The 26,775-nt window shown below is 48.4% G+C and overlaps 1 protein-coding gene across 5 annotated transcripts in view; it reads left to right on the top strand.

The window, feature by feature from the left end:
* The window catches only part of LOC140428213 (phosphorylase b kinase regulatory subunit alpha, liver isoform-like), a 265,545-nt gene that overhangs the window by 142,459 nt on the left and 96,311 nt on the right, over nt 1-26,775 (top strand). For all 5 annotated transcript variants that reach the window (XM_072514418.1, XM_072514420.1, XM_072514421.1 and 2 more), the window contains 4 exons: nt 6,295-6,473; nt 11,781-11,966; nt 19,726-19,814; nt 24,894-25,033. In XM_072514418.1, coding sequence (XP_072370519.1) covers nt 6,295-6,473; nt 11,781-11,966; nt 19,726-19,814; nt 24,894-25,033 — 594 coding nt within the window. The remainder of the gene's footprint in view (nt 1-6,294; nt 6,474-11,780; nt 11,967-19,725; nt 19,815-24,893; nt 25,034-26,775) is intronic.

Here is a 26,775-nt window from a genome sequence, read left to right as displayed (position 1 = left end):
CGAGCCTAAGTGAGTATTATTGGGCCGCTAATATTTCAATGGTGAGTAAGTGGATGGGAGAGGAGGAAGGAGCGGCGTGGAAGAGATTAGAGAGGGCGTCCTGTAGGGGGACCAGCCTGCAGGCTATGGTGACAGCCCCATTGCCGTTCTCACCAAGGAACTATACCACGAGTCCGGTGGTGGTAGCTACACTGAAGATTTGGGGACAGTGGAGACGACATAGGGGAAAGACCGGAGCACTGGGGGGGTCCCCGATAAGAAACAACCATAGGTTTGCCCCGGGGGGAATGGATGGGGGATATGGAATGTGGCAAAGAGCAGGTATAACGCAATTGAAAGATCTATTTGTGGATGGGAAGTTTGCGAGTCTGGGAGCGCTGACCGAGAAATATGGGTTGCCCCAAGGGAATGCATTCAGGTACATGCAATTGAGGGCTTTTGCGAGGCAACAGGTGAGGGAATTCCCGCAGCTCCCGACACAAGAGGTGCAGGACAGAGTCATCTCAAAGAAATGGGTGGGGGACGGTAAGGTGTCGGATATATATAGGGAAATGAGAGACGAAGGGGAGACTATGATGGACGAACTAAAAGGGAAATGGGAAGAAGAGCTAGGGGAGGAGATTGAGGAGGGGATGTGGGCAGATGCCCTAAGCAGGGTAAACTCGTCGTCCTCGTGCGCCAGGCTAAGCCTGATTCAGTTTAAGGTATTACACAGGGCACATATGACTGGAACACGGCTCAGTAAATTTTTTGGGGTGGAGGATAGGTGTGCGAGGTGCTCGAGAAGCCCAGCGAATCATACCCATATGTTTTGGTCATGCCCGGCACTACAGGGGTTTTGGATGGGGGTGACAAAGGTGCTTTCGAAAGTAGTAGGAGTCCGGGTCGAACCAAGCTGGGGGTTGGCTATATTTGGGGTTGCACAAGAGCCGGGAGTGCAGGAGGCGAAAGAGGCCGATGTTTTGGCCTTTGCGTCCCTAGTAGCCCGGCGCAGAATATTGCTAATGTGGAAAGAAGCCAAGCCCCCGGGGGTGGAGACCTGGATAAATGATATGGCGGGGTTCATAAAGTTAGAGCGGATTAAGTTCGTCCTAAGGGGGTCGGCTCAAGGGTTTACTAGGCGGTGGCAACCGTTCGTCGAATATCTTGCGGAAAGATAGATAGGGGAGAACAAAGAAGGCAGCAGCAGCGGCCCAGGACTTGGGGGGGGGAGGGATGGGGGGGGATGGGGGGGGGGGGTGGCCTGAGACAAGGCAGTTGCCAATTAGGGCTAGTTTTTATTTTTTGTTATTTAATATTTATTTATTTGTTGTTGTTTTTGTTTAAATTTAAAAAGGTCATTATTATCTGTATTGTTACAATGTTGTGTAAAGGATGCACAATGTACTGTGTTGGTTGACCAAAAATTTTCAATAAAATATTATTTTAAAAAAAAAAAAAGGTCTTCCCCACATTCCTCATTGTTGGAGAGGGTTTAGTCGCTGGCAGACTCGGGGAGGGGAACACATCGGTGATTTATGGCAGGATTATGGCGGAAGAGATTATGTGGAGGGGGTGAAATCTAAGTGGGAGGAGGAGGTGACGGCTAAATGGGAGGAGGAGGTGACGGCTAAATGGGAGGAGGAGGTGAAGGCTAAATGGGGGGAGGAGGTGACGGCTAAATGGGAGGAGGAGGTGAAGGCTAAATGGGAGGAGGAGGTGAAGGCTAAATGGGAGGAGGAGGTGACGGCTAAATGGGAGGAGGAGGTGAAGGCTAAATGGGAGGAGGAGGTGAAGGCTAAATGGGAGGAGGAGGTGAAGGCTAAATGGGAGGAGGAGGTGACGGCTAAATGGGAGGAGGAGGTGACGGCTAAATGGGAGGAGGAGGTGAAGGCTAAATGGGAGGAGGAGGTGAAGGCTAAATGGGGGGAGGAGGTGAAGGCTAAATGGGGGGAGGAGGTGAAGGCTAAATGGGAGGAGGAGGTGAAGGCTAAATGGGAGGAGGAGGTGAAGGCTAAATGGGAGGAGGAGGTGAAGGCTAAATGGGAGGAGGAGGTGAAGGCTAAATGGGAGGAGGAGGTGAAGGCTAAATGGGGGGAGGAGGTGAAGGCTAAATGGGGGAGGAGGTGACGGCTAAATGGGAGGAGGAGGTGAAGGCTAAATGGGAGGAGGAGGTGAAGGCTAAATGGGGGGAGGAGGTGAAGGCTAAATGGGGGGAGGAGGTGAAGGCTAAATGGGAGGAGGAGGTGACGGCTAAATGGGAGGAGGAGGTGACGGCTAAATGGGAGGAGGAGGTGAAGGCTAAATGGGAGGAGGAGGTGACGGCTAAATGGGAGGAGGAGGTGAAGGCTAAATGGGAGGAGGAGGTGAAGGCTAAATGGGAGGAGGAGGTGAAGGCTAAGTGGGAGGAGGAGGTGGGATTGGAGCTGGAGGATGGTGGGTGGTGCGAGGCTCTGCAACATTATCATGTGCAAGGTTAGGGTTGATACGGTTGAAGATAGTGTATAGGCCCATTTGACCAAATCCAGGGTGAGCAGGTTATTTGCGGGGTGGGGGATGAGAGTGAGCATTGTGGGAGGGGCCTGGCTAATCATGTGCACATGTTCTGGTCGTGTCCTAAACGCGTGGGGTTCTGGGTCTCCTTCTTTAGCACCATGTTGGTGATTCTACAGATTGAACTGAAGCAGATTGGGGAGGGGGCAGATGTCCAGGTCTTCGCCTTGCTGATTGCTTGTAGGCGGGTGCCAATAGGTTGGAGGTCAGCTTCTCCACCCAGCTCCTTGGTATAGCAGGGGATCTTATGAAATTTTTATATCTCAAGAAAGTGAAGTACACCGTGAGGGGGGGGGGGGGGGCAATTGAGGAGTTTTACTGAAGATGGCAGCCTTCTGTACTTTAAAGAGCTGGTCACCGTTAGTTGTTAGGTGGTGGGATGGGGCGAAATGGGGGAGGGGAGTCTCTCTGTAGGGGTTGTGCCACATGGAGGAGGGGAGTGTTCAGGCATTTGGTTATTGTGTTATTGTTTATGTATAAAATTTGAAAAATGTGAATAAAAATACTTTAAAAAAAAAAATTCTTCCTGATGACTGACGGGAAGAGTGGGAGAGTTTCCTGGTCAGCCATACTGCAGTGGTTTGCTGTTGCCTTCAGCAGCACGTCACCAAGTCCGACCATGGACCAATCCAATGGGAGTCCATGGTCACCGAGGCCCTCGAAGGTAGATGATGGGCGTGATTCTCTGGCCTTGTTTCGCTCGAGCGCAAGTGCGACGTGGCCGGACAATAGTGGGAGAGGCCTGAACAAGAACGCTGCATGCACCAAACAGTTTGCCTTGCAACCAGCCAGCCCCCATAGGCAAATTGGGATCTTGCCGTACACGACGAGAAACCAATTATCGCCACTTAAGCCCTATTTCCATGCGATTAACGGGTACCACCCTATGTCCAATCGGTCACACTGGCACCGATTAGTACTCTTTTTGAAAATCGTGAACCTGGCGGAAGGGCTTCCGTGGGGAGCCGAGGAGGTGATTAGCCATCTTTGCTCACAGGCAAAGAGCCCGGGAGCGCTGGGCTTGCTGCCCCAGTGCTCAGCGGGTTGGAACACTCTCTGCAGGGGTGGGCCGCCATATGTGGGGGGGTGGGGTTGGCGTGTGAGGAAGGGGGTGATCCACTGGGGGTGGCAACCGCTCGTGGCTTCACCATGCCAACCCCGTGGGGGGTTCGGTAGCACGGGGGATAAGGGGTACTCGCTAAGGACCTGGCAAATGACGTCAGTACGGAGGCCGGAGACCGACGCGGAGACCCAATGCAATGAGACGGAGACCTAATGCAACGAGGCCCATATGGCCACCCGGCCTGTCATTGAGCATTGCATCGGACTGCTTAAAATATGCTTCCGATGCCTTGACCACTCCATAGTACACTCCCCAGAGGGTCGTCCACTTTGTGGTGGTCTAGTGTATCCTCCATAACCTGGCACAGCAGCGGGACGTCGCGCTGGAGGTGGGGGATGAGGACAAGGGTGGTGAGGAGGCGCCACACCAGCAGGGGCTGGAGGACGATCCCGAGGAGGAACAGGAAGAACAGATGGAGGCTGCAGGACAGGCGGCAGCGGCAAGGGTCTAGTAAGCCCGGAGGGCCAGGGAGGCCCTCATACCTGCCCGTTTCACAGAGGATGTGGCCCGGTCCATCATCGATACCTTACCACCTCACCCCACTCCTCCCATTTCCCAACCTTCAGGCTCCATGTTACATCAGTCAGTGTGCTGTGCATCAATCAACCCGCAGAGAGCTGAGCACTGCTGCTCCTCAATCTATACCATAGTCTGACCCCTGCCTCACACCCATCACCTCGGGGCGGAGAGGCAGCTGGTTCTGCCAGCCCTGGCAGCTCCCCGATGTCTGCACCATGGTGTCAACACCCTTGGCGATGCTCCTCCGTGATTGCGACATGCTCTGCAATGCCCACCTGCGACTGGGACAAGCTCCGCAGCACCTCGACCATACTCATCTGAGGGTGGGACATGTCCCACAGAAACTCATCAAGGTCAGCCTGGTACTGGGTCACGTCCCCCAGCGAGTCTGACATTCTGCCAAGACCCTCCGCCATGGCCGTCACTAACTGCGCGACGTCTTGGACATCTCCACTAATGGTGCTGACATTGTGTACCAGGCTCCCCGCTGAGTCGCCACCCTAGCAGTGTTGGCCTCAGTGCCACGCATTGCTTGCACCATCTCCTGCGGCCACAGCATCTGGGACTCCTCCAAACGGCTATGGACCTGCTGGAGTGTTGTTGACACCTCCGTCCGAATGTCCCGGCCACTCCCTAATGTCTCCAAAAGCTCCGGGATAGCCTGAAGACCCAACTGGGTCCTGGGATCCAGCAGACCTCCAACTGCTGTCTCGCCTGGTCATTACTGTTTCCACCTGCAATAGCAACTGTGTGGTGCTCATCAGAAGCCTGTCCACTAACGTTGCCCACCAAAGTGTGTGTACCTGCACTGGTGGCAGGTGGGGCTGACCGCTGTGACCTGTCGATTGTGGTATCCTCGAAGCTCTCCTCTGAGCTGGTCTCATGGGAGGCAGGGGATGGGACCACAACGGGTGGGCCGGAGCTGTCAGCTGGAGGATCCGCGTGGGAATGACCATGTGGCCAGTGGGAGAGATGGGTCAGTCTGTGTGGCAATAATAACTCATGTTTGACAGGTCCTCCGGGTGGGGCTCAGTGGATCCTCATCTCTGCGGCATGCTCCAATCTCCACATTTGTGACCACTCTGTCCTCGGCCAGTCCCGTAACCTCCAGGGCCCGTTCCTCAAAGGTCGTGAGGACTCTTATGTCTGGCACCCCTCCACCAATCTGGACCCTCTCCCGGTGACTAGACCATAAGACATAGGAGCGGAAGTAAGGCCATTCGGCCCATCGAGTCCACTCCACCATTCAATCATGGCTGATTTCAACTCCATTTACCCGCTCTCTCTCCATAGCCCTTAATTCCTCGAAATCCAGAATTTATCAACTTCTGTCTTAAAGACACTGTGGAAGAGCTTCTCCTGTGGAGACACAGAGAGGGCATCGTTAGACGCAAGCATGATTCACAGTGTTGGGGGGGCGGCATGGTGAAGGAAGGCTTGAGGGGGTTGAAGGGAGGGGGCAAGTGAAGAGAGTATTGAGGGGCGCATGAAGCGTTTGATGGGGGTGGATAATCTCAGGACGAGGGGGTGTTGGTGTCGACGCACGCGTGCGGCTCAGTGTAGGTTGTTCACTTTGCAGCATTGGAGGTCAGTCTGCCTGGCCATACTTCCCGAGCTGATGGCCACTGCCACTTGGCCCCGGGCGGCACTTGCTGCCATGTGGCTCACCGTCCGGGACCCTCGTGTGAACCGGACATCCTTCCTGGCTTTAACTGCATCTAGGAGCCTCCCCAGGTCTGCATCTCCAAACTTGGGGCAGGATGTCTCGGCGCCATGGCTGCGAGCTGAGTGGGGCTGGCTGAGCAAGACTTGTTTAACTGCTGCCCGACCTTGTTAGCGGGGGGGTGGGGATGAATCGGCTGGCGAGCCGTCATTTGCGGCATGAAGCCCGTGGGGCCTCGTTAAGTGGACCAATTGACATTGTGTTGCATTGCTGGCCTCGCCTTGCCGAGCGCCGGGAAGCCTGCAGCAGTTCCTGCTCGATACCACACTTAGAAATCTTTCTGGAGACTCACGCCCAAAGAGAATGATGAGTGGTTACAGCGATTTGGATGGATAATGTTCTGGTGATTAAGTGTGGTAAATGTAACTAATTGTGATGATAATGTTCAACTTTCCAGAATAAAAACCGGCAAACTATCTGAATTTCTGATTACCTCATGCTACACACATCTGAGTTTCCTGGACCCAGGACCTGATGGCTTTCTGTTGGATGATTATCTTAGTGAAGACAGTGGCAGTCGGAATGATGATGTGGAAGAAGCTGTGTCTGTGCACAATTCCTGCTATAAAAATGATGGTAGGAAGCTTCCAGATTCTGCTAAGTACACTTCCCCACTTGCACAATAGGCATGGCCAACACATTTGTGGAAAATGTTAATCTTCGGTACATTTTTTGGAAATACCTCATTACGAATCAATTCAGCCAAAGTTTTGCAGGTTCGGCATATTGGCTGCGCTAAAGTTGCCCCTGAGGTGGGTTTACAGGGATAGGGAGGGGGATTGGGCTTAGGTAGGATGCTCTTTCAGAGGGTCGGTGCAGACTCGATGGGCTGAATGGCCTCCTGCACTGAAGGGATTCTATGGATTGCATTTGTTTAATATGATCAATATTTAAAAGAAAACAATTATTTGTGGTGGATTCTTAATTTTAAATAAGCTAAGGAATTTTTGGAAGCTAATTTCACATGGGGGGGGGGGGGATGTTTAATCAGACAGGAAGTGAGGTGGAGACCCCATTGCCGTCCCAACTTCAGCCCCACTCCTCGGTTATGTCCAGGGAGAGCAGATCTGCAGATGGCTTTCCTGTCCAAAGCCGATTGAGATCCTTGGCTATTGAATGGCCTCATTCTTTCGCTACCAGTGAGCTGAGCTGAGGGGAGGGGGGGGGGGGTGGGCATACTATGTTGCAACTCACCAGGTAAATCCTGGTGGGTGAAACCTTGCGGATGGGGGGGGGGGGGGGGCTTCCTTCTACTTTGACAGCCAATGACTAATGGAGAAACCCGGCAAAGACACGGGCCACCCACAGCCCACCCTAAATACTGCCTCACCTGCGCCTCCCTCTCTCTCTCTGGTCCCAGTGAATCCACCTCCCTAACCTACTCCTGGGGTTCATGGCTGGTCCACTCTCTGAGCCTCCTGGAGTATGGGCAGTGCCGCTGTTGATAGTTGAGATGTTCTGGCCTGGTGATAGGCTGACAGCTCATAGGGGTGGGATACCTGCCCCAGGCTGGATGGTGCGGCAATTTCATGTACCCATGGGCAAGCTGGGAGCACTGGTGGTGGCAGGGTTCCCTGTGCCAATCGGCACTTCATATTTCATTGGAGCTCCCGGAAATGTTGGAAGTAATAGTTTTTATCTTAGACGTCAGGGATCCTGCCTCCTGTCTTACAGCACAGAGGAATGCCATTAACCCCTCAAATTCATACTGGCTCTGCTGAGCAACCCAGTTAGCCCCATCCTCCGCCCACTGTATCCATGTAGCTCTGCAAGTTTATTTCCCTCTAGTGTGCATCCAATTACCTTGTGAAATCATTGATCCACCCGTCTCATTGGTAGCGAGTTCCAACTCATTACCACCCACTGTGTAAAAAACCTTCTTCCTCACATTCGCCCTGCATCTCTTGCACAATCTGTATCTCTCCCAGTCATTGTATTCTCAACCAATGGGAGCTCTTCTTTGTCTATCGTCTCTAGACCTGCCATAATCTTCTCCACCGCTATCAAATCTTCATTCAATCTCCTTTGCTCCAAGGCTTAAAACCATAGAAAAGTTACAGCACAGAAGGAGGCCATTCAGCCCATCTTGCCCATGTCGACCCAAAGACACCCAGGGGCCCTTTCTAATCCCACTTTCCTTCACCCGTCCATTGCCCTGTAGCTTAGAGCACTTAGGGTGCAGATCAAGGCACTTTTTGAAAGAGTCTGCCTCCACCACCAACTGGGGCAGTGAATTCCAGACTCTCACTACCCTCTGCATAAAACCATTTTTCCTCGTGTTCCCTCTACACCTTCTGCACTTAGCTTGAATTTATGGCTCCTGGCTTTTGAACTCTCTGCCAAGGGAAACATGTACCTCCTGCCTACGCTATCTCTGTTCCTCACAACCGGACCTTGTAGCTAAAATCCCAAATCCCTGGAACTATTCTGGGAAACCTCCCTCTTTAGTGAAAGTTAACACTGTGCAGAGAGTAAAGTGCCCAATCACATCTTGGTGACTTCTCGATGGCTGGGTTTGATTATAATTGCTCCTATTGTTTCTGTTTAAAGAAGAGGAAAGAATCTTCCATCTGTGAGGAGGTTGAGCATCTGCAGAACCAAATCAAAGAGCTCAAGGGAGCTGAGTCGGGGATAAAAGTGAAAGCTGTATGATATGTGTGAGAGAGATGGCCACACTGAATTCAGACACGCAGACATTACAAAGATCGAGGGGCACCAGAGAAGGTGCAGAAAATATTTACAAGTTAAAACTGAGGGGCTACAACTATCAGGAGAGATTGAACAGATCTTTTCCCCAGAAATTAAAAGACTGTCTTTAAAATTAAGGAAGGGTTTGATAGGCCTGATGTAGCAAAACTATTTCCACTTGTGGGAGCCCAAATGTTTCAATATAAATCCAGTAAAGCAGGAGTAACTTAGTGGTGAGAATGTGAAACACTCCGGCCGTTCACTGGTCTTTGGTTTGGTCGGCAGCGCACCCCTTCCCGCAGTTTTCCCAGCAGCACAGGGAGGCTTTAATGGGAAATCCCATTGACAGCAGCGGGAGCAGAGAATCCTGCCACCAGCGAACTGCGTACCGCCTCCCACTGCCTGGAAACACACGGCTGGGAGGCCGGAGAATCCTGCCCTCTATCACAGAGTGGTTGAGGCAATAAGTATTGATGTATCCAAGGGGAAGTTGGATCAACACATGACAGGAAAAGGAACTGAAGGACATGCTGACAGGATGAGATGAAGGGGTGGGAGGTAGCTTGTTTGAAGCAAAGTAAAAAGCACAATGTCCAGTATCTGTGCTGTAAATGCCCTGAAATCCTCTCCTATTAGGAGAGACAGGCAAAGGGAGTTTTTAATAATGTCAATTATTGTGCTGAATTGGTGTGAAAATCCATGTATCATTATCCGATGTATCATTATCGGTCGTTCCCTTCTTGGTGGGTTTAGTTTGTTCTGAATTATCGAAAAGCACGTTTTTCCTAATTCCTGGCTGGTATCAGCAAATGGTGAAAACACCATTTCCCAGTCATCCCGCCTTTTTCGCCGGCTGGCCGTCAAAAACAATCAACGTACATACTTTGTTTTTTATTGTACTCATTCATGGGATGTGAGTGTCGCTGGCTAGGGCAGCATTTATTGCCCATCCCAACTGCCGTTGTTTAGGGGGCATTTAACAGTTTTGCTGTGGGCCCTTTTAATGTATTTATTCATTTTATGGGACATGACTGCATCTATCTATGTAAATGAGTATCGCTGGCTGGGCCAGCATTTATTGCTCATCCCAAGCTGCCCTCCATTTCCAACGGCACTGAAGACTCAACCACTGGTGGCTTTCTCTCCTGTATAGTTCCATACTTATGGAAAAGACAGCAAGGAGCAGGCCCCATGCTGTATTGCTGGAAAGGCAAGCACTGATTCGTCCACCCCATCAACAACTTAGTCCCTCGAGGATCGTTTTTAAAGCCTAATTTAGGTTGCTTCAGCACTAAGGAGTTCACCCTGGTTACCCACCCTGCCCCAAACCGCCCCCTAGAACTGCCTGGGTAGTGCCAGGCATGATCTTATCTTATCTTTCCCCCACCCCCCCACCCCTCCCGAGCGATGCAGTCACCTGACCTCCCCTGCTCACCAAGTGCACACCTTGGGACATCAGTTTGGTTTAACACCATTCTGCCCTCACTCCGAGGTGGATGATTCTTCTGAAGGGGGGTGTTCGATCCAAACATGGAGGCCTTGTAATGATATGCTAATTAATTCAAATGATAAACGCCACTGTCGGGGCGGAGACACCGTTCACCTCAACATGATTTGGCAGTTCTCACAAGATTTTCGGTCCCATCCACAACCGCGTCCAACTTGATTGGAGTGGAAAATCCCAATTTTAAATATGATGCCCTGTGCCTACCTTGGGAGACGAGCATCCATCGTAACAGGCTGCTTTACTTTAAAGCTGCACTTAGTCCTGAGAGTGGGATCTCTCTCATGAATTTTCTTTCTGTAGCGAAATCAGGTACATTTAATTGATTGATTGATATTTATTGTCACCTGTACTGAAGTACAGTGAAAAGTATTTTTCTGTGGCCAAGGGAACGTACACAGTACGTACATAGTAGACATAAGAATAATCAACAGAGTACATTGACAAATGGTACATCAACAAATAGTGATTGGTAACAGTGCGGAACAAGGCCAAACAAGGGCAGCATAGGGCGTCGTGAATAGTGTTCTTACAGGGAACAGATCAGTCCGAGGGAGAGTCATTGAGTCTAGGAACTGTGGGGACTTCTGTATCTTCTGCCTGATGGAAGGATCTGGAAGAAGGCAAAGCCTGGGTGTGAGGGGCCTCTGATAATGCTGTCTGCCTTCCTGAGGCAGCGGGAGGTGTAGACAGAATCAATGTGGGGGTGGCAAGCTTGTGTGATGCGTTGGGCTGAGTTCACCACACTCTGCAGTTTCTTGTGATCTTGGACTGAGCAGTTGCCAGGCTGTGATGCAGTCGGATAGGATGCTCTCTAAGGCACATCTGTAGAAGTTTGTGAGAGTCGATGCTGACATACCAAATTTCTTTAACGTCCGTAGGAAGTAGAGTCATTGTTGGGCTTTCTTGACTGTTGCATCCACGTGAGTGGACCAGGACAGACTGTTGGTGATGGTGACCCCCAGGAACTTAAAGCTATCGACCATCTCCACTTCAGAGCCATTGATGTAGACGGGAGTGTATGTGTCATGTTACTCTTCCTGAAGTCGATGATCAGTTCCTCGGTCTTTCCAGCATTTAGAGAGAGGTTGTTTTCGGTACACCATGCAACCAAGTGATCTATCTCTTTTTTCATGTGAAGCATTTTTTCTGCTTCATTTTTCATGTGAAGCAGACAGTGAAGAACAACCATCCTATTCTGAAATAGACGCAGGCAAAAGGAACATGTCCAGGTATTGCACCTTTCTTGAATTCAACAAAAACCTGCATGGCAACACCTTGACCAATCAGGAGTCGACTTGCCAACCAATCAGCATCCCCTTTTCTTTTGCAGTATAAATTGTTGCACACCTTGAGATTTGCCATTCTTGCCAGCGTGTTGTGAGGAAAACCTTCAACAACTTATCCCTCTTTCTGCTGCTACAATCTGGAGTATTTTAGGAAGTTAACCTTGTCCACATGAGCAAGTCTTGGGTGAGGATCTAACTTCTGGATATAGATCTCGAGGAGACTTGATGTAAAGCATCGATTAAGAATCCAGCAAGCGATAAAGGGTTTGTTAGATCATCGAAATATCCCAGATTGTAAAATATTTCTTTTGGAGTTGTAAGAATGTAAGAATTTCCTGTTGAAGAATAGTCTGAATGAAACGATTTTTTACTTAGTGATGACTATTGTTCTTTTTTTTTCAGACACAGTGGATAGTCAAGATGAGCTTGTGCAATATATAAATCATCTGCTACAAAGCACGACCCCTGTGTCAAAGCGACTACCTCCAACATCCACAAATCCAGGGATGCATCACGTGTTTGAGGCTGAGCACACCACAAGAGACATAATATCAATGGTGGCCAAAGCAAAGGGACTGGAGTTGCCAAGTAATCATATCTTACTTTTTAAGAATAAGAATGTTACGCTATCTTTGTCGTTCAGTGAAGACCAGTGACGATTTTTTAAAAATTGGAAAACCCAGGTTTTTAGCAAAGGGTGAAGCCACAAGGTTCATAGTTAAAATCGAAAGAATTTTGCTGCCCAGAAATAAAAATACATGGTTACTAAGAACTATCTAAAGTAGCCTGTTACATTAAAGATATTCAAAGTTCAGTGAACACCAGGGGCGGGATTCTCCCTGTGGGGGATTAAGTCCCAACGCCCACCGGAAAACGGGCGAGAATCACTCCGGACATTTTCCTTGAAAGTACGGGGTGATTCTCCATTCTCCAGGGGGCTAACAGGCCTCCGGCGTGCGTCCCGCAGCTCTGGCTGCCGACGGGACCCTGCTGGACATACCGCATGCACATGGCGGCCGCAAGCGGGTCTGCGCATGCACGTGACGGCCCACCTTGCCGCGCATGCCGCCGACATGGCGGAGCCATACAGCGGGCCCGCGCAGAGGAAGATAGGTCGCTCCCGGATTGCGATGGCCCGCCGATCGGTGGCCCCTGATCGCAGACCTGCCCGTTGTCGAGGCACCCCCCCGGTGTCTGATCCCCACCATAAAGCCCCCATCAGCCGCGACTCCGAGTTCCCGCCGGGTGAAACCACATTAGAACCACGCCAGTGGGACTCAGCGGGCATTCGGCCCGTCGAGCTCGGAGAATCGTCGGGGGGCTTTTTCCAACGGCCCCTGACCGGCACCGCATCGTTCGCGCGTGAATGGCGGCAATTCTCCGGTCGCCGGAGAATCGCTTGATGGCGTGTGGTCCTAGTTTGGGTAATTCTCCGCCAACGCTCTTCTACACTCTTTGTGTGTAGAAGGCAGGATGGAAGAGATGTATAAGGAGCAGGGCGCTTATCGAGACTGAGGAAGGGGTAGTGCATCTATGGCGGTGTTAAGTAATGGGTTAGGAGTTAAGTAATGCATTAAGAAACATTGCAATTAGTTGTCTCATTTATATTAAGTATCCAATGATTGACACTGATATGTAAAGGGGCTTCAGGTGGCCCTTCTGTCAGGTGATGTGTTGTTAGAGTTTTGTGCAGAGGCTGTGGAAGTGAAATAAATGGTGTTTGGTGAAAAGGAACAGGACTTTTGACTCTTCATACAATGGTAACTAAAACGTATAACAATGGTAGCAGAGGATTGTTGCTGTGCAAATGTGAAGGTTTGAAAGATACAACGTTTCCTGATCAAACCAAGGAGTGAGTGAGAAGGAAAAAAAAAAGATACATGGCTGAACCCAGGATAAAGATGGCTGGATATGACTATCCCCCCTTATTTTCTGAAAGGGAATCGTACAACCAATAGAGAAGTGCAGTAGTTATGTGGACTAAGGTAACTGCCTTGGGAAAGAGAAAACAAGGTATGGCATTGGCTCTTTCTCTACCTTATGACAGTAAAATCCGAAAAAAAAGTGCTTTCTGAGCTGGAATTGGAAGAGTTAGACTCAGAAGAAGGTCTGGAGACTGTGGTAGTATGTATTAGGGGTCATGTGGGACTGGTTGGCCGTTGTGTCATTGGCTGACAGATCCCGGGTCCTGGTTGGCCGTTGACCTCTAGCTCCGCCCTGAAGGCGGAGTATAAGAAGCCGGAGTCCTCCCCCGCAGGCTATTCTACTATCGAGCTGCGGGGGAACAGACACGCTTAATAAAGCCTCATCGACTTCACTCTATTCATCTCACGGAGTCTTTGTGCGCTACAATTTATTAAGCGTGCCTAAAAAGGACTATGGAGCTCAGGATCATTCCGGAATGCCTGAGGATCAGCCCCCACGCAGTGAACGCGGCAGCAGCCTTCAAGCACTGGCAGACTTGTTTTGAGGCCTACCTCAGAACGGCCACCGGCCGGGTCACAGAAGACCAAAAACTACAGGTCCTGCACTCGAGGGTAAGCACGGAGATCTTCTCCCTCATCGAAGACTCGGAGGATTTCCAGACGGCGTTCGCAGCACTGAAAAGTCTCTATGTCCGCCCAGTTAACCAAATCTACGCTCGCTACCAGCTCGCGACGAGACGGCAAGGTCCCGGAGAATCGATGGACGAATTCTACGCCGCGCTGCTGATTTTGGGACGAGCCTGCAGCTGCCCTTCGGTGAACGCAAATTAACACACGGACATGTTAATGCGCGATGCTTTTGTGGCAGGTATGAATTCCTCCCAAATCCGCCAAAGACTTCTAGAAAGAGAGTCGCTAGGACTCTCAGAGGCCCGGGCCCTAGCAGTCTCCCTAGACGTGGCCGCGCGTAATACCCGCGCCTACGGCCCCGACCGCGCGGCAGCCCATTGGGCTCCGTACGTACCCGTCGCGACAAACCCACCCCCCCCCCCCCGCGGCGCACAGAGACTATATTACAATATATGGATAAGATTTACAAGAAAGATGACTTGTTAAGTGCTTATGAAGCATGGTCGGAATTTGATAAGTTCCAGAAAATAGAGGAATTCTCCATGGAAGGCTATATAATGGAATTTGGCAGACTATATAAAAGGCTGCAGAAACACAACCTGGAAATTCCACAGTCTGTGCTGGCCTTTAAATTACTTGACTGTGCTAGAGTGAGCAACATGGATAGGCTCCTGGTTTTGACAGGAGTTCAGTTTACGGATGAGGATACCTTTTTCGATCAGATGACAAAAGCGTTCAAGAAGTTTCTTGGGAAACATTTGATTCCAATGGCTCTGATGACTCAAATAGGTCAGTCTGCTATAAAGCAGAATATGGAAGATACACTGCTAACAGGATGGCGAAATCGTATGACTACGAACAGGGCCCAAGACTATAGAAGGAGATCGAGACAAGGAAATTATGAAGACAGAAACCCAGTTAGAACTTACAATAGGAAGATGAACCCCAGAAATGCACGGGGCATGATAAATCAATGTTTTTGATGTGACTCTCAATACCATTGTGTCTTCAACTGTCCAAAACGTTATGATAGAGTGTTTGAAGCGACACATGACACGGAAGAGTCATAAGAGGAAAAAGATAGTGTTCAGAGAGAAGACATTGTCCTATTAACCAGCAGTTTTACACCGGTAATGAGGGTGTTGGTTGCAGAATCCTTCAATTGTGCTGTATTGGACAGTGGCTGCACATCTACTGTGTGTGGAATTGACTGGTTAAAATGTTACCTGTATTCCTTGAATGCTGAAAGTCGCAACAAGGTTAAGCAATTAGAAAGTTCCACAAGTTTCAGGTTTGGGGATGATAATACTCTGAAGTCGCTGAAAAGAGTGGTGATCCCTTGCAATATTACCGGAGTGAATCATTTCATTAGCACGGATGTTGTATCAAGTGAGGTACCGTTGCTTCTGAGCAGATCGTCGATGAAGAAAGCACACATGAAACTGGATATGGAACAGGATAAGGCAACAGTTTTTGGAAAGACGGTGGACTTACAATTTACACAGTCGGGACACTATTGTATTCCATTACTGACAAATAATATTTCAAGTAGAGTGGTTAAGGATGTGTTAATGGCAGTTGAAAATGGGACTTTGGCTGATAAAAAGCTTGTTGTATTAAAACTGCATAGGCAATTTGCACATCCGTCTCCTCGGAGGCTGAAAAATGTATTAAAGTAAGGAATGAAGACTATACTAAACTGATAGAACAGGTTAGTGATTGCTGTGAAGTTGTAGGAAGTACAGAAGGACACCAGCACGACTGATAGTAACCCTACCTTTGGCCCGGGATTTTAACGACATTGTGGCTGTGGACCTTAAGATCTGGGATAAGGCCATTTTTCCAAAAGGACAACTACCAAAAGTTCGTACAAAGGTGACATTCTTGCCTGAAGGGTCTAGTCAATGGAAGGATGCAACTGTTATTAGAGCAGGGAAGGCCACTGGAAAGTATAAACATTGATTGAATGTACAGCATTCGGGGGAGGGAGTTAAGACAATGGATTGGGAACATGGAGGTCACAGAAACGCAGTGCCAGTTCAGATAGTACACCAGTTAGTGAACAGGTCCGCAGGAAAAGGTTGAGAATTTTGAAAGGACATCCCACAGCAGATAGGAAAGATCAAGCAGTATAGAACAAGTTACCAGGTGGGAGAGGGGACGTAGTTTATCAAGGTCTCGGAACATGAGTAACACTACGAATACTAATAGGAGTAGAAGCCCACATGCACGTGAGATTTTGGTGGCTTCCAATAAATTATATGAAAAGTTATCAAAGATGCTAAACAGCAAGAACTGCATAGTTGGAGTGAATTTGGGGTATACACGGAAGTACCGGATAGGGGACAAAGAGCTCTGTTCCACAGATGGATTTGCACCAAAAAGGTTCTTCCGGATGGAACTTATAAGGCAAAGGCCAGGCTTGTGGCAAGGGGATTTGAAGAAATCTTAGAAGATCAGGATTTAAGGGTAAATTCACCTACAGCAGGAAAGGTTTATTTTAAAGATCTTCTTTTAGCCATAAAGGCATGGGAATGCAAATCTATAGATATGAAAGCTGCCTTCTTGCAGGGGCATTAGCTCCAGAGAGACATTTTTCTCCGTCCTCCTAAAGAGGCAGCTAACACAGAAGGGGTATTCTGGAAGTTGAACAAATGTGTATGTGGTTTAAATGTTGCATCTAGAGTCTGGTATTTTTCGGTAAGATCAGTTTTGTTGAAGTTAGGCTGTTACCAGTTGAAAGTAGATCCGGTAATGTTTTACTGGCACTATAAAGGGAACCTTTCTGGCATCTTTTATGATGCATGCCAAATAATTTTTGTGGGGGGGACTAGTGATTTTGAAGCTTTTGTAATCTCTGGTTTGAGGAAAGAATTCCGGTCTGAAGTCAGGCTTCCGGTGCGTTTAAATATATTGGACTGGAAATCGGACAGACTAAGTTAGGGGCAACTTTACGTCAGAAATCTTATTTGGAAAGCATCAGCCCAATAGCAATTAGTCGTGGCTGGGTTTTCACAAAAAGATGCAAGGTTTCAAAGATGGAAAAAGAGCAACTGCAAAGTTTAATTGGGCAACTGAATTGGTTAGGTAGACCGACTAGACCGGACGTGAGTTTTGATGTCTTAGAGTTGAGTACAAAAATGAATGATCCCATAATAATAAGAGCAAATAAACGTTTGGCCAAATTAAAAATGCAGGAGTGTGTTTTGAGGTTCCCGGTTTTAGGTGACCTTAGGCACTTGAAATGCATAGTTTATAGTGATGCGTCCTATGCAAATCAAGCACAGAAGGTTTTATAATTTTCCTCTTGGGGAACAAAGGTAAATGTCCTCTTGTGTGGGAAATAAAGAAAATAAGGAAAGTGGTCGAAAGCACTTTGGCTGCTGAGACGTTGAGCTTTGTAGAGGCGGTGGATATGGCCTTTTATATATCTCAGATATTGACAAATTTAACTTTTGGATATTGTTAATGTTTCTGTGATTTTTTTTTTCTTCAAAAAAAAAAAAATTTGAAAAAAAAGAAGGGGGGGAAATTGCGTGTGTGTTTTTGAGTTTCTTTAAATTTTGTTTTCACCTAATTTTTTTTTCTCCAAGGAAGGGGAGACCGTTAAGTAATGGGTTAAGAGTTAAGTAATGCATTAAGAGACATTGCAATTCGTTGTCTCATTTATGTTAAGTATCCAATGATATGTAAAGGGGCTTCAGGTGGCCCTTGTGTCAGGTGGTGAGTTGTTAGAGTTTTGTGCAGAGGCAGTGGAAGTGAAATAAATGATGTTTGGTGAAAAGGAACAGGACTTTTGACTCTTCATACAACGGTAACTAAAACGTATAACAGGTGGGGCTAGTGGGAAGTGGCAAACTAATAAATTATTTGCAACATAAGGTTCCGGATATCTTACCTCACCCACCCCCCCCCCCCCCCCCCCCCCCCCCCGATTCAAGCTGAATGGGAAGCTGATTGTGCAACCTGATAGAACTTCTTTCTCTATCACTCAGAACAAGTCACAATCGCAGTCCGTGTGAAGGCACTGAGATCAGGCACATTGACCAATTTAATTGCTTGACGGGAAGGGTTACAACTAGACCTTATAGACCTGTATCCACTCTAAATATCTCACAAAAACAATTGCAAAATAAATGTTGTCAATATATAATGGGCGGGATTCTCCGCCCTGCCAGACCCGTTTTCTGGCGCAGTGTTCCCCAGCTGCCAGCGGGATCCTCCATCCTGGCAGTTGGCCAATGGGTTTTCCTTTGTGGCCACCCAAACGCCGTCAGGAAATTCAAGGGTGTGCGTGCGCTGCCGGCGAAGCGAAGGATCCCGCTGACGGACAATTCCGCCCAATGTGTTTTTGGGGGTAAGACACACACATGTTATGTTGGGGTGATGGTCTCTTTAAGAATTACTTTTCTCTGGAAGCAACTTTTTCCAGGAACTGATCATCTGACCAAGCTGCCTGGTAGGTAAACAATTGAAAACGCAAACGGTAAATAAGAAATTTAATGGGGGCATGTCTCTTCCAAACGGCTTGGTTTAATCAAACTGGACTTCAGCTGTAAGCTTAGAGTTTGTCCTCTGAGATAGTCAACCTGGGAAAAGACAGGGAGTTCCTACAGGCATGTCTTCAGAGCTAAAGAACTTTAGAACCACAAAAGTTCAGATCTGAGGTGGTTACACTTAAGACGCAAGCAACACCTTGGTGTTGAACAGAGACTAGAACCGTGGGGAGGTTGGAGGATATTTGAAGGCGAGTAAGGCCCAGGAAATCACTCCGCTCTTGTATGAATCAGTACAGTACAAAGGCAAATAGTCAATCCTCCAATTTCTAAGAAGTGGAATAACTAGAGATTTTTGGCGTGGAAGTCAAAAGTATGTGGAAGGAAATTTAACTTCATTCATTTGGTTTAGACTGAAAGTTATGGGGCGGGATTCTACGACCTTCCGCATACACACATACAGACACGCAACTCACACACAAACACACGCACAGGCACACAAATACTCTCACTGAGAAAGGGACATCCACACAGACACAAAGTTGTGCACAAACACACAGACACAAAAACATGCAAACACACACATACATACACATGCACACCCATGCATACTTATATCCACAGTGCCACCGGGCTAGATTTTCATCCTGGAGAGGGGAGTAAAGCAAATTTCCGATGTTCTGTTCATTTCCTACCTGGCAGTGTCCTTCCAGCCTTTTTCATGGTGGGGTAGCAGGGATGGGCTGGAGTCAGGGCCAGTGACTCTGAGGCTGAAGCAGATGCAGGCGGTTGCCAAGGCAGGCAGGTTAAAAGATGCCAGTTCTGTAGATGTGAGGCCCCCAGCAAACATGAACGTGCACACACTTCTAAAACTCTGAATTACTTGACTTTATCCTGGGTTGAGTATGATTCAGTTTTACGATAAACGAGTTAATTATCAACGTAATTGTCAATGGGATTTTCACAGTAATTTAATTGCAGTGTTAATGTAAGCCTACTTGTGACACTAATGAAGATTACTTTTATCCAAATCTTTGTGTCACTGGGAAATCGGTCATAAAAACAGAAAATGCCCGACTAGTCCGGCAGCATCTGTGGAGAGAGAGACAGTTAACGTTTTGAGTCCAATATGACCCTTCTTCGGAACATTTCTGATCTCCACCATCCACAGAATTCTTCTCTTATTTTACTGAGCAATAGATAATATCAAAACCTATACCAGATCGGTGTGAGCACTGCTGCTGAAAGTGTTGTCTAGCCCAATTTTCTGAATATCTACTCTGATTTTTCATACAGATGCTTCCATGTACTTGCCTGTTAAAGTTCCAATTACTCAACAGAAACCTCTAAATCTATTGGAAGTACCAAATTCACAGCCAGTGAAGGTTAGTGTTCAAAAGTGTTTAACACTTTGTTTAATGTATCTAAATGGGTTAACAATTGGCATGGGCAATAAATGCCTACATCCCATAAATGAATTCTACAATTGTTTTTTTCTAAATTAGAAAAGAATTGGGCCAGATTTGGTTAAACAAACTTGTGAATACATGAGGAAAGGTCCAGAATCTGCAGCGTGCTATCGAATATTTACTTCCCATTTTTGCTGGGGTCGAGTTGGGAGTGTGGTGTGTTCCATGCTTGCGTGGTTTATGAAAAAAACTGGCCACTGATATCACCGGCTGCCTCCACTGAAGTGTAATTTTGATAGGCCATGAGTGTGAATCCCGGAGTGTGGAGATTAAAACAGCAGGAGCAAGTCTGCATTTGGGGATTCACTTGGATAGCAAGGGTATCCCTTTGGTGAAATAAAGTATCCTTTTGGATCGGGGCCCATCACACTTTTGGGGTAAGTCAGGTGTCTTTTGGGGGTGGTAATGTGCCCTTGTAATTGTTTAAAGTTGCCATAAATGTGCTTAAAAAGTGCATAAACTCATTACTGTCAAGTTCATTGTAACTGTCAACAGCCCTGTCAAAATCAATTGCCAATGTTGTCAGAAGCACCTGGTTCAGAGAGCTGCCAAGGCACTTAAAAATCCTGCCCTTTAAACCTTTGGGGGAAAAAGTGGTGTTTTAAAAAAAAATGATTGTTTGCTATTTCACTCTGTCTGGTGACATAAGGCTGCGGGTTTTTGTTACTGGATTACTACTGCATAACTGATTTCACAACCATCCATTATCACAGTAGGTTGCTTGCCATTTCAGAGTTCCATTGACAGCTACAAACGGCTATAGAATCTTTGATGTGGGATGAATTCCATTGCTTGTTGTTATAAGGGATTGTGGAATCGAATGAAATGTTTATTGTTATTAAGCTTTATTTAGTTGAAGGAATGCAATAGGTTATGAATGCAAGTGATTTTTTAAAAATGTAATGAAGTCTGCAATCGATACTTAGAACTTGATTTGGTCTCTACCGCAATTCAGAAGATCTGGGCGCACAGGTGAATAATGGGAGAGGGCAAAATCAAAATTGCCGCCAGGCGTGAACCATTTTGCAATTCACCCGACCCACCCCCGATGGTGAGTTCCAGATCTTGCCCCAAATGGCGAGAATATCATTAACTCTAATTTGAATTCATTTCAATCTCATTAACGAGATTGAAGTAAAATGCAGCGGCCTCCTGTGAATTACCCGCCTCCCCAGTGGGAAGTCACGTGGTGTCATTTATTACTCCTTTTCAAAAACGTGAATCTGGCGCAATGGCTTCTTGGCGGATATGAGGAGGTGAGTAGGAATTTCCATTTTCCAGTATGCAGTTCAAGGGTACCAGAGCTGCTGCCCAATTGCCCCAGTGCTCAGGGGAGGGGGGTGTTGTTCTGGGGGCTGGAGTTTCCCAGGTAGGGGGTCGTGCCTGGGTGGGTAGAGTGAGGGGCTTTGCGTCTGTGAGGCCTTCAAGTCTTTACATATTGTGGAGACCCAGAACAGGAGCAACTATAGCCTGTCTGTTCAGCTTCTCTCATGATAATAATCTTTATTGTCACAAGTAGGCTTACATTAACACTGCAATGAAGTTACTGTGAAAAGCCCCTAGTCACGACTTTGCGGCACCTGTTCGGGTACACTGAGGGAGAATTCAGAATGTCCAATTCACCTAACAAGCACGTCTTTCGGGACGTGTGGAAGGAAACCGGAGCACCCGGAGGAGACCCACGCAGACATGGGGAGAAGGTGCAGACTCCGCACAGACACTGACCCAAGCTTGGAATCGAACCCGGGTCCCTGCCGCTGTGAAGAAACAGTGCTAACCACTGTGCTACTGTAGCAATATACCACTGGAATTCAATTTTGCCCCCTTTGACTGTGAGCAGCCTCTAGCTTCACAGCTGAGGCTATCTCAAATGAGGAATTAGCCTTTTTAGTTGTGAGAGGACTTCACTCACCTGAACTCTCAAGTGCCTCCTCGAAGGCACAGGTGCCATGTCTCAGAAGATGATTAACGCACTGCATGTCCTCCAACCTCTGATGCCTGAACAGTGTGCTTGTACTCTAGGAGCGTCAGCACCATAGAGGCATCTGCCAACAATCAAACACTAAAGAGCAGGGCTTTACCTTTGAAGCTTGTCTTGTGATCAAAGGGTAAATGTGTGGGTGAGTGGAGGGCAGCTGAACAAGGTCTCCCTCGCTGTTCCCGGAAAAGGACTGGGGTATAGGGGTTCCTGATATGGCCAGGGGTGAATGTGGAGAGTGAGGTTTGCCAGCACAACTGGCTCGATGGATGGCACTCTTGAGAGAAGACGGGACGGTCAAGCTAAGGGATTTGAGGGTCCCGGGATCGAAGCCCTAACTGATTGTCGGCCTCTTCTCTTCTCCAATTCCATCCAGATAAAACAATGTTTGTTGGTGTAAATCCTGCGGAGGCTACTCTTGTGTTGCTTGTGGCAGCTGAGGTGGCCAGACGCTGTAGAAGACAGCGATGCTAACACAGGCTTGAGGCAGCACCACGTGTGCAAGGGGCTGCCCCACACGCTGAAGCCCAGCCACCAATCAGGCTGAGGAGGAAGCCAGAAGGGGAGGCCAGTGATGTGCCAAGGTGTGCAGGCATTGTTGGTCCTTCCATGAGCTGACGGACAGAATATGATGAGAAAACGGTGTCTCAGCAGAGAGACAGTGCAGCACATGTGCCACGTCGCTGCAGGGTGATGGGTTGGCTCGTGGGGGACAAGGGATACCCGCTGAGGTCCTGATTGATGATGCCAGAGCAGAAGCCAGAGAACCAGGTGGAGACCAATTACAATGAGGCCCACATGAGGCCACCTGTGCTGTCATCGAAGGGTGCATTGGACTGCTCAAGATGTAGTTCCAATGCCTTGACCGCTCTGGCTCGTATCCCCCAGAGGGTCTCCGACTTGTAGTCTGCTGTGCCCTCCACAGTCTGGCACATCAGCGGGGTAACATGCTAGCGGAGCAGAAGGACATGTGGTCTCGCCTGAGGAGGAGACGGACCAGGTGGGGTTGGAGGACATGCCCAAGGAGGGGCCGGAGGATGGAGGACAGGCTGTGGTGAGGGTCCGACATGCCAAGAGGGCCAGGGAGGCACTCATTCAGATTCTCCTAGGACGAGGCTCTGTCCGTCAGCTCAACACCCCCAACCCCATTTCCTTCTCCATCACCCCCCATAAACATTGCCTCCTCCCCTATCCCCCCTGTGTAACCCAGGGTGATGGGCCTGTGTTGGCAGTGTCAGCAGGTCAAATAGATGGCAGGAGAGTGGTGATAACTTGCTGTGGGGAAAGCTCTGGTGCTCCTCGGTTTATGCAAAAGACTCCTTTCTTTCTGCTGCGCGCTCACACCCATCCTCTGAATGGGATCTGTATCGGGGGGCTTGGCATCTTGGACCACTGTGCCCGGGGGGAGGGGTGATGGGGTGGCAGTGGTTGGGCGCCAGTGGTGGTGCGGGAATGGGGGTGCAGCCAAGTCCCCTGTGAGGCTTCACATGTATCAGATATGACATGTTTCAGTAGTGAACATTGTACTGTGACAGATTTCCATTCCCCCGAGCAAGTGCCTATTCGGTGCTCTTCTCGCTTATTGATCTGCCATGGTCTACTGCTACGTACTGGTGTATCCCCAGGATGTGCAATAGAGGTGGTTGCCGCATGCTACTTTCCGCACCCTGTGCCCTTTGATGCCCTTGGTGGACGTCCTCTGGACAGCCTGGAGTCGGAGGGCCCTGTCTGACTTACCAGTGTCACTGGCAACACCGTGCACCCTGTTCTGTCTTATAGGCCCTGTTAGAAAGGAGTCCTGTACTCTGTCATGTGAGAGTGCCTTTAAGAAATGGATGTTTAAGCAATGTACCTTTAAGAAATGCAGTGATGTCAGAGTGTGGGTGGAGCTGGGTTTTTAGCTCAGCCATTTTGCAGTTTTAGTTTCAGTTTTGAGGACAAGAGCTTGGGTGTGTCTGTGTTTGCAGTGAGCTGGATCTGCTGTGATCTCTGCCATGAAAGACTATCCCTGGATCATTTGGGTGATTTAAACTCATAATAGTACTGCCTTTAACCTGATGTGTTTCTGTTTAAAGGTGTTAAGTCTCTTGGATGTTGAAAGGAATAACTGAAGGATTATTTAGTGTTGTAATATTTTTGGGGTTATCTTTGAAGTAAGGGGTGTTAAGTGATCCAATGTTTATTTAAAAGGTTAAGTTGAGTTCATGGAATAAACATTGTTTTGTGTTTAAAAACCCACTTGTCCATAATTGTAATGCCACACCTGGAGAACAAGCCGTGTGCTTCAAAAGCAACAAGACATTAAAGGTGGAGGTTGGTTGAACTCCATGATACATTTTGGGGTTCTGAAAACACCTCTCCCAGAACAACTCATTGTAGAAGTTCCATCATTCCCTTATCCTCTTCACCTACCTCTTCTGACCAATTAATTTTGAGTTGGGTAAAACCTCCCCACTCAATGTTTTATTTGATTTGCCTGCATATTTTTTCTCTTCCCTTCATTTTTTGTAGACTAGCCCTGCTACTGTGCCTGATCCTTTATTCATTTTTATCTCTGTCACTGAAGATTTTATTTTTGTTTTGCGAATAGCTGTGTTCCTTTTTTCATTGTTATTCTGAATAAGTACATATTCTCCATTCCTACATCAAAGTATGAAATATATCTCACACATTAAAATATCAATCTTTAAAATTACCTTTGGATAAACCAGCTTGGAAAAAAAAAATGCAATCAGAGCACGAGGGATAAAGTTCAACGAGTAGCACCACCATTATAGGTAATTGCATTGTTGCAAGTTTACGTAGGAAAGCCCATTCTAACTGTAGACACAATTATTTATAATGATGGAACATTTGACAAACGATGGGGCAAAAAACATGGTACCAGGAAGCAGAATTGTGCAGACAGGAAGAGCATCCAGATTGTTAATAAGCTATGTTTCAAATTTAATAGTAAGGTTAAAGAAAACTAATGAAATGGTAAAATTCAACAAACTTGCACAATTTATGTTTTGAAGAAGTTGGATCATCGAGTGGGTCTCAGCTTGCCCAAGGATGCTCATGGCGAGATTGATATTGCATCATTAGTTGAACAGCTGAAAGAATGCCTCACGCTCCAAGACCAGGCGGACATTTTATACATCCTGTACGTCATTAAGTAAGTGAAATTCTGAAACATTTCAATCTATAAAACTGAGCGTTTTTACACATTTTTGGTGGGATTCTCCAGTACCCTAGCTGTGTGTTTCTCGGCAGCACGCTGTTCGCTGGCAATGGGAGACTCTGCTCCCGCTGCTGTTAATGAGATTTCCCGTTGACGCCACCCCACACTGCTGGGAAATCCACGGATGGAGGTATGCTGCCAGCGGGACCAGAGAATCCGGCCACCAGCGAACGCCAGAGAATTCCGGCCAAAATTTATTTCTATTTCAAGATTAAACGTCCATTAGGGATTTTCAAGTGTTAATAATTAATGATGAATTGATGCAAAGTCTTCCTTTATTGCCTCTTGGTAAAAGAACAACACAAAGGTCCCAGGGTTCTTCTGAGGAGAGCTATTAAACATGAGGAGGCAGTGGGCCAGATTCTGTTCTCCTGAGGCTGGGAAAACCCATGCCAGGAAGACTATAATGAAGGCAGCAATGGTGGCGGGAAACCAAAGGTTTAAAGCCCCACAGACAATTCCTGCCAGCAGCCATTTTGCCTGGTCCGGGAAATGTTCCCCAGACATGAACTGATCGACATACACTCAAAGTGTCATTGGATTCGGCCTTTTAAATACCTGCCTTAATATTAAATTTCCCCGAGTCCAGCAAGGCAGGTACATTCGTAATGCCATTAGGCAGGATTCTCCGACCCCCCCCGCCGCACCCCCGGCCGGGTTGGAGAACCTCCAGGGGGCGGCATGAATCCCGTCCCGCCGCTCCGACGTTGGCTGCCCTATTCTCCACCGCCCGTTTTCCCCAGGGACGGGGATCACGCCGCGCCGGTCAGGGGCCGTTGGCAACGTCGCCCCCCCCCGCCAATTCTCCAGGCCCGTATGGGCCGAGCGGCCGCCTGTTTTCGGCCAGTCCCGCCAGCGTGAAATGGACACGGTCCCACGCAGCGGGACCTGGCTGGTAGGCCGGCTGGTGCGGTCCTCGGTGGGGCAGGGGGGGTGGGGGGGGCGGTGGCGTGCGGGGGAATCCAGCCCCGGGAGGGGCCCCCATTCAGGCCTGGCCCGCGATCGGGGCCCACCGATCTGTGGGCAGCCCTGTGCTGTGGGCGCACTCCTTCCTTTCGCGCCGGCCACTGTAGGACTCCACCATGAGCAGAAACCCCCTGCGCATGTGCCAGAACACGCCGACAGATCTACGCATGTGCCAGAACACGCCGACAGATCTACGCATGCGCCAGAACACGCCGGCCCTTCGCCGCCAGTTGGCGCGGTGCCAACCCCTCCGCCGCCGGCCTAGCCTCCGGAAGTTCTAAGGATTCCGCTACTTCCGGGTGGCCCCGACGCCGGAGTGGTTGGCGCCGGGCTATCCCGCCAATTGCGGGAGAATCCCGCCCATTAGATCAGTCAGCTTGTGAACCTGGTGGATCCTATTGTGGAGTCAGGAACTTCAAGTAAGTTTAAAAACTCCTGCCAAAGTCAAATGACATCATTAGATGCCATATGATAAGTTGGTGAGTATGTCTTTAATGTAGTGATTGTTCATAGGAATAATAATAATCCAAAGTTGTTTTTCCAGAATGTGACTCGTTTACTTGGACAGTATTGCCATTGCCAGTTTACAAAGGGGCCAGATTGCTGCTGTTCACTTTTAGTTTTCATAGAATTTACAGTGCAGAAGGAGGCCATTCGGCCCATCGAGTCTGCACCGACTCTTGGAAAGAGCACCCTACCCAAGGTCAACA

Source organism: Scyliorhinus torazame, chromosome 8, assembly GCF_047496885.1.
Source record: "Scyliorhinus torazame isolate Kashiwa2021f chromosome 8, sScyTor2.1, whole genome shotgun sequence".
Lineage (NCBI taxonomy): Eukaryota > Metazoa > Chordata > Chondrichthyes > Carcharhiniformes > Scyliorhinidae > Scyliorhinus > Scyliorhinus torazame.
This window is presented reverse-complemented; position numbering and strand designations above follow the sequence as displayed.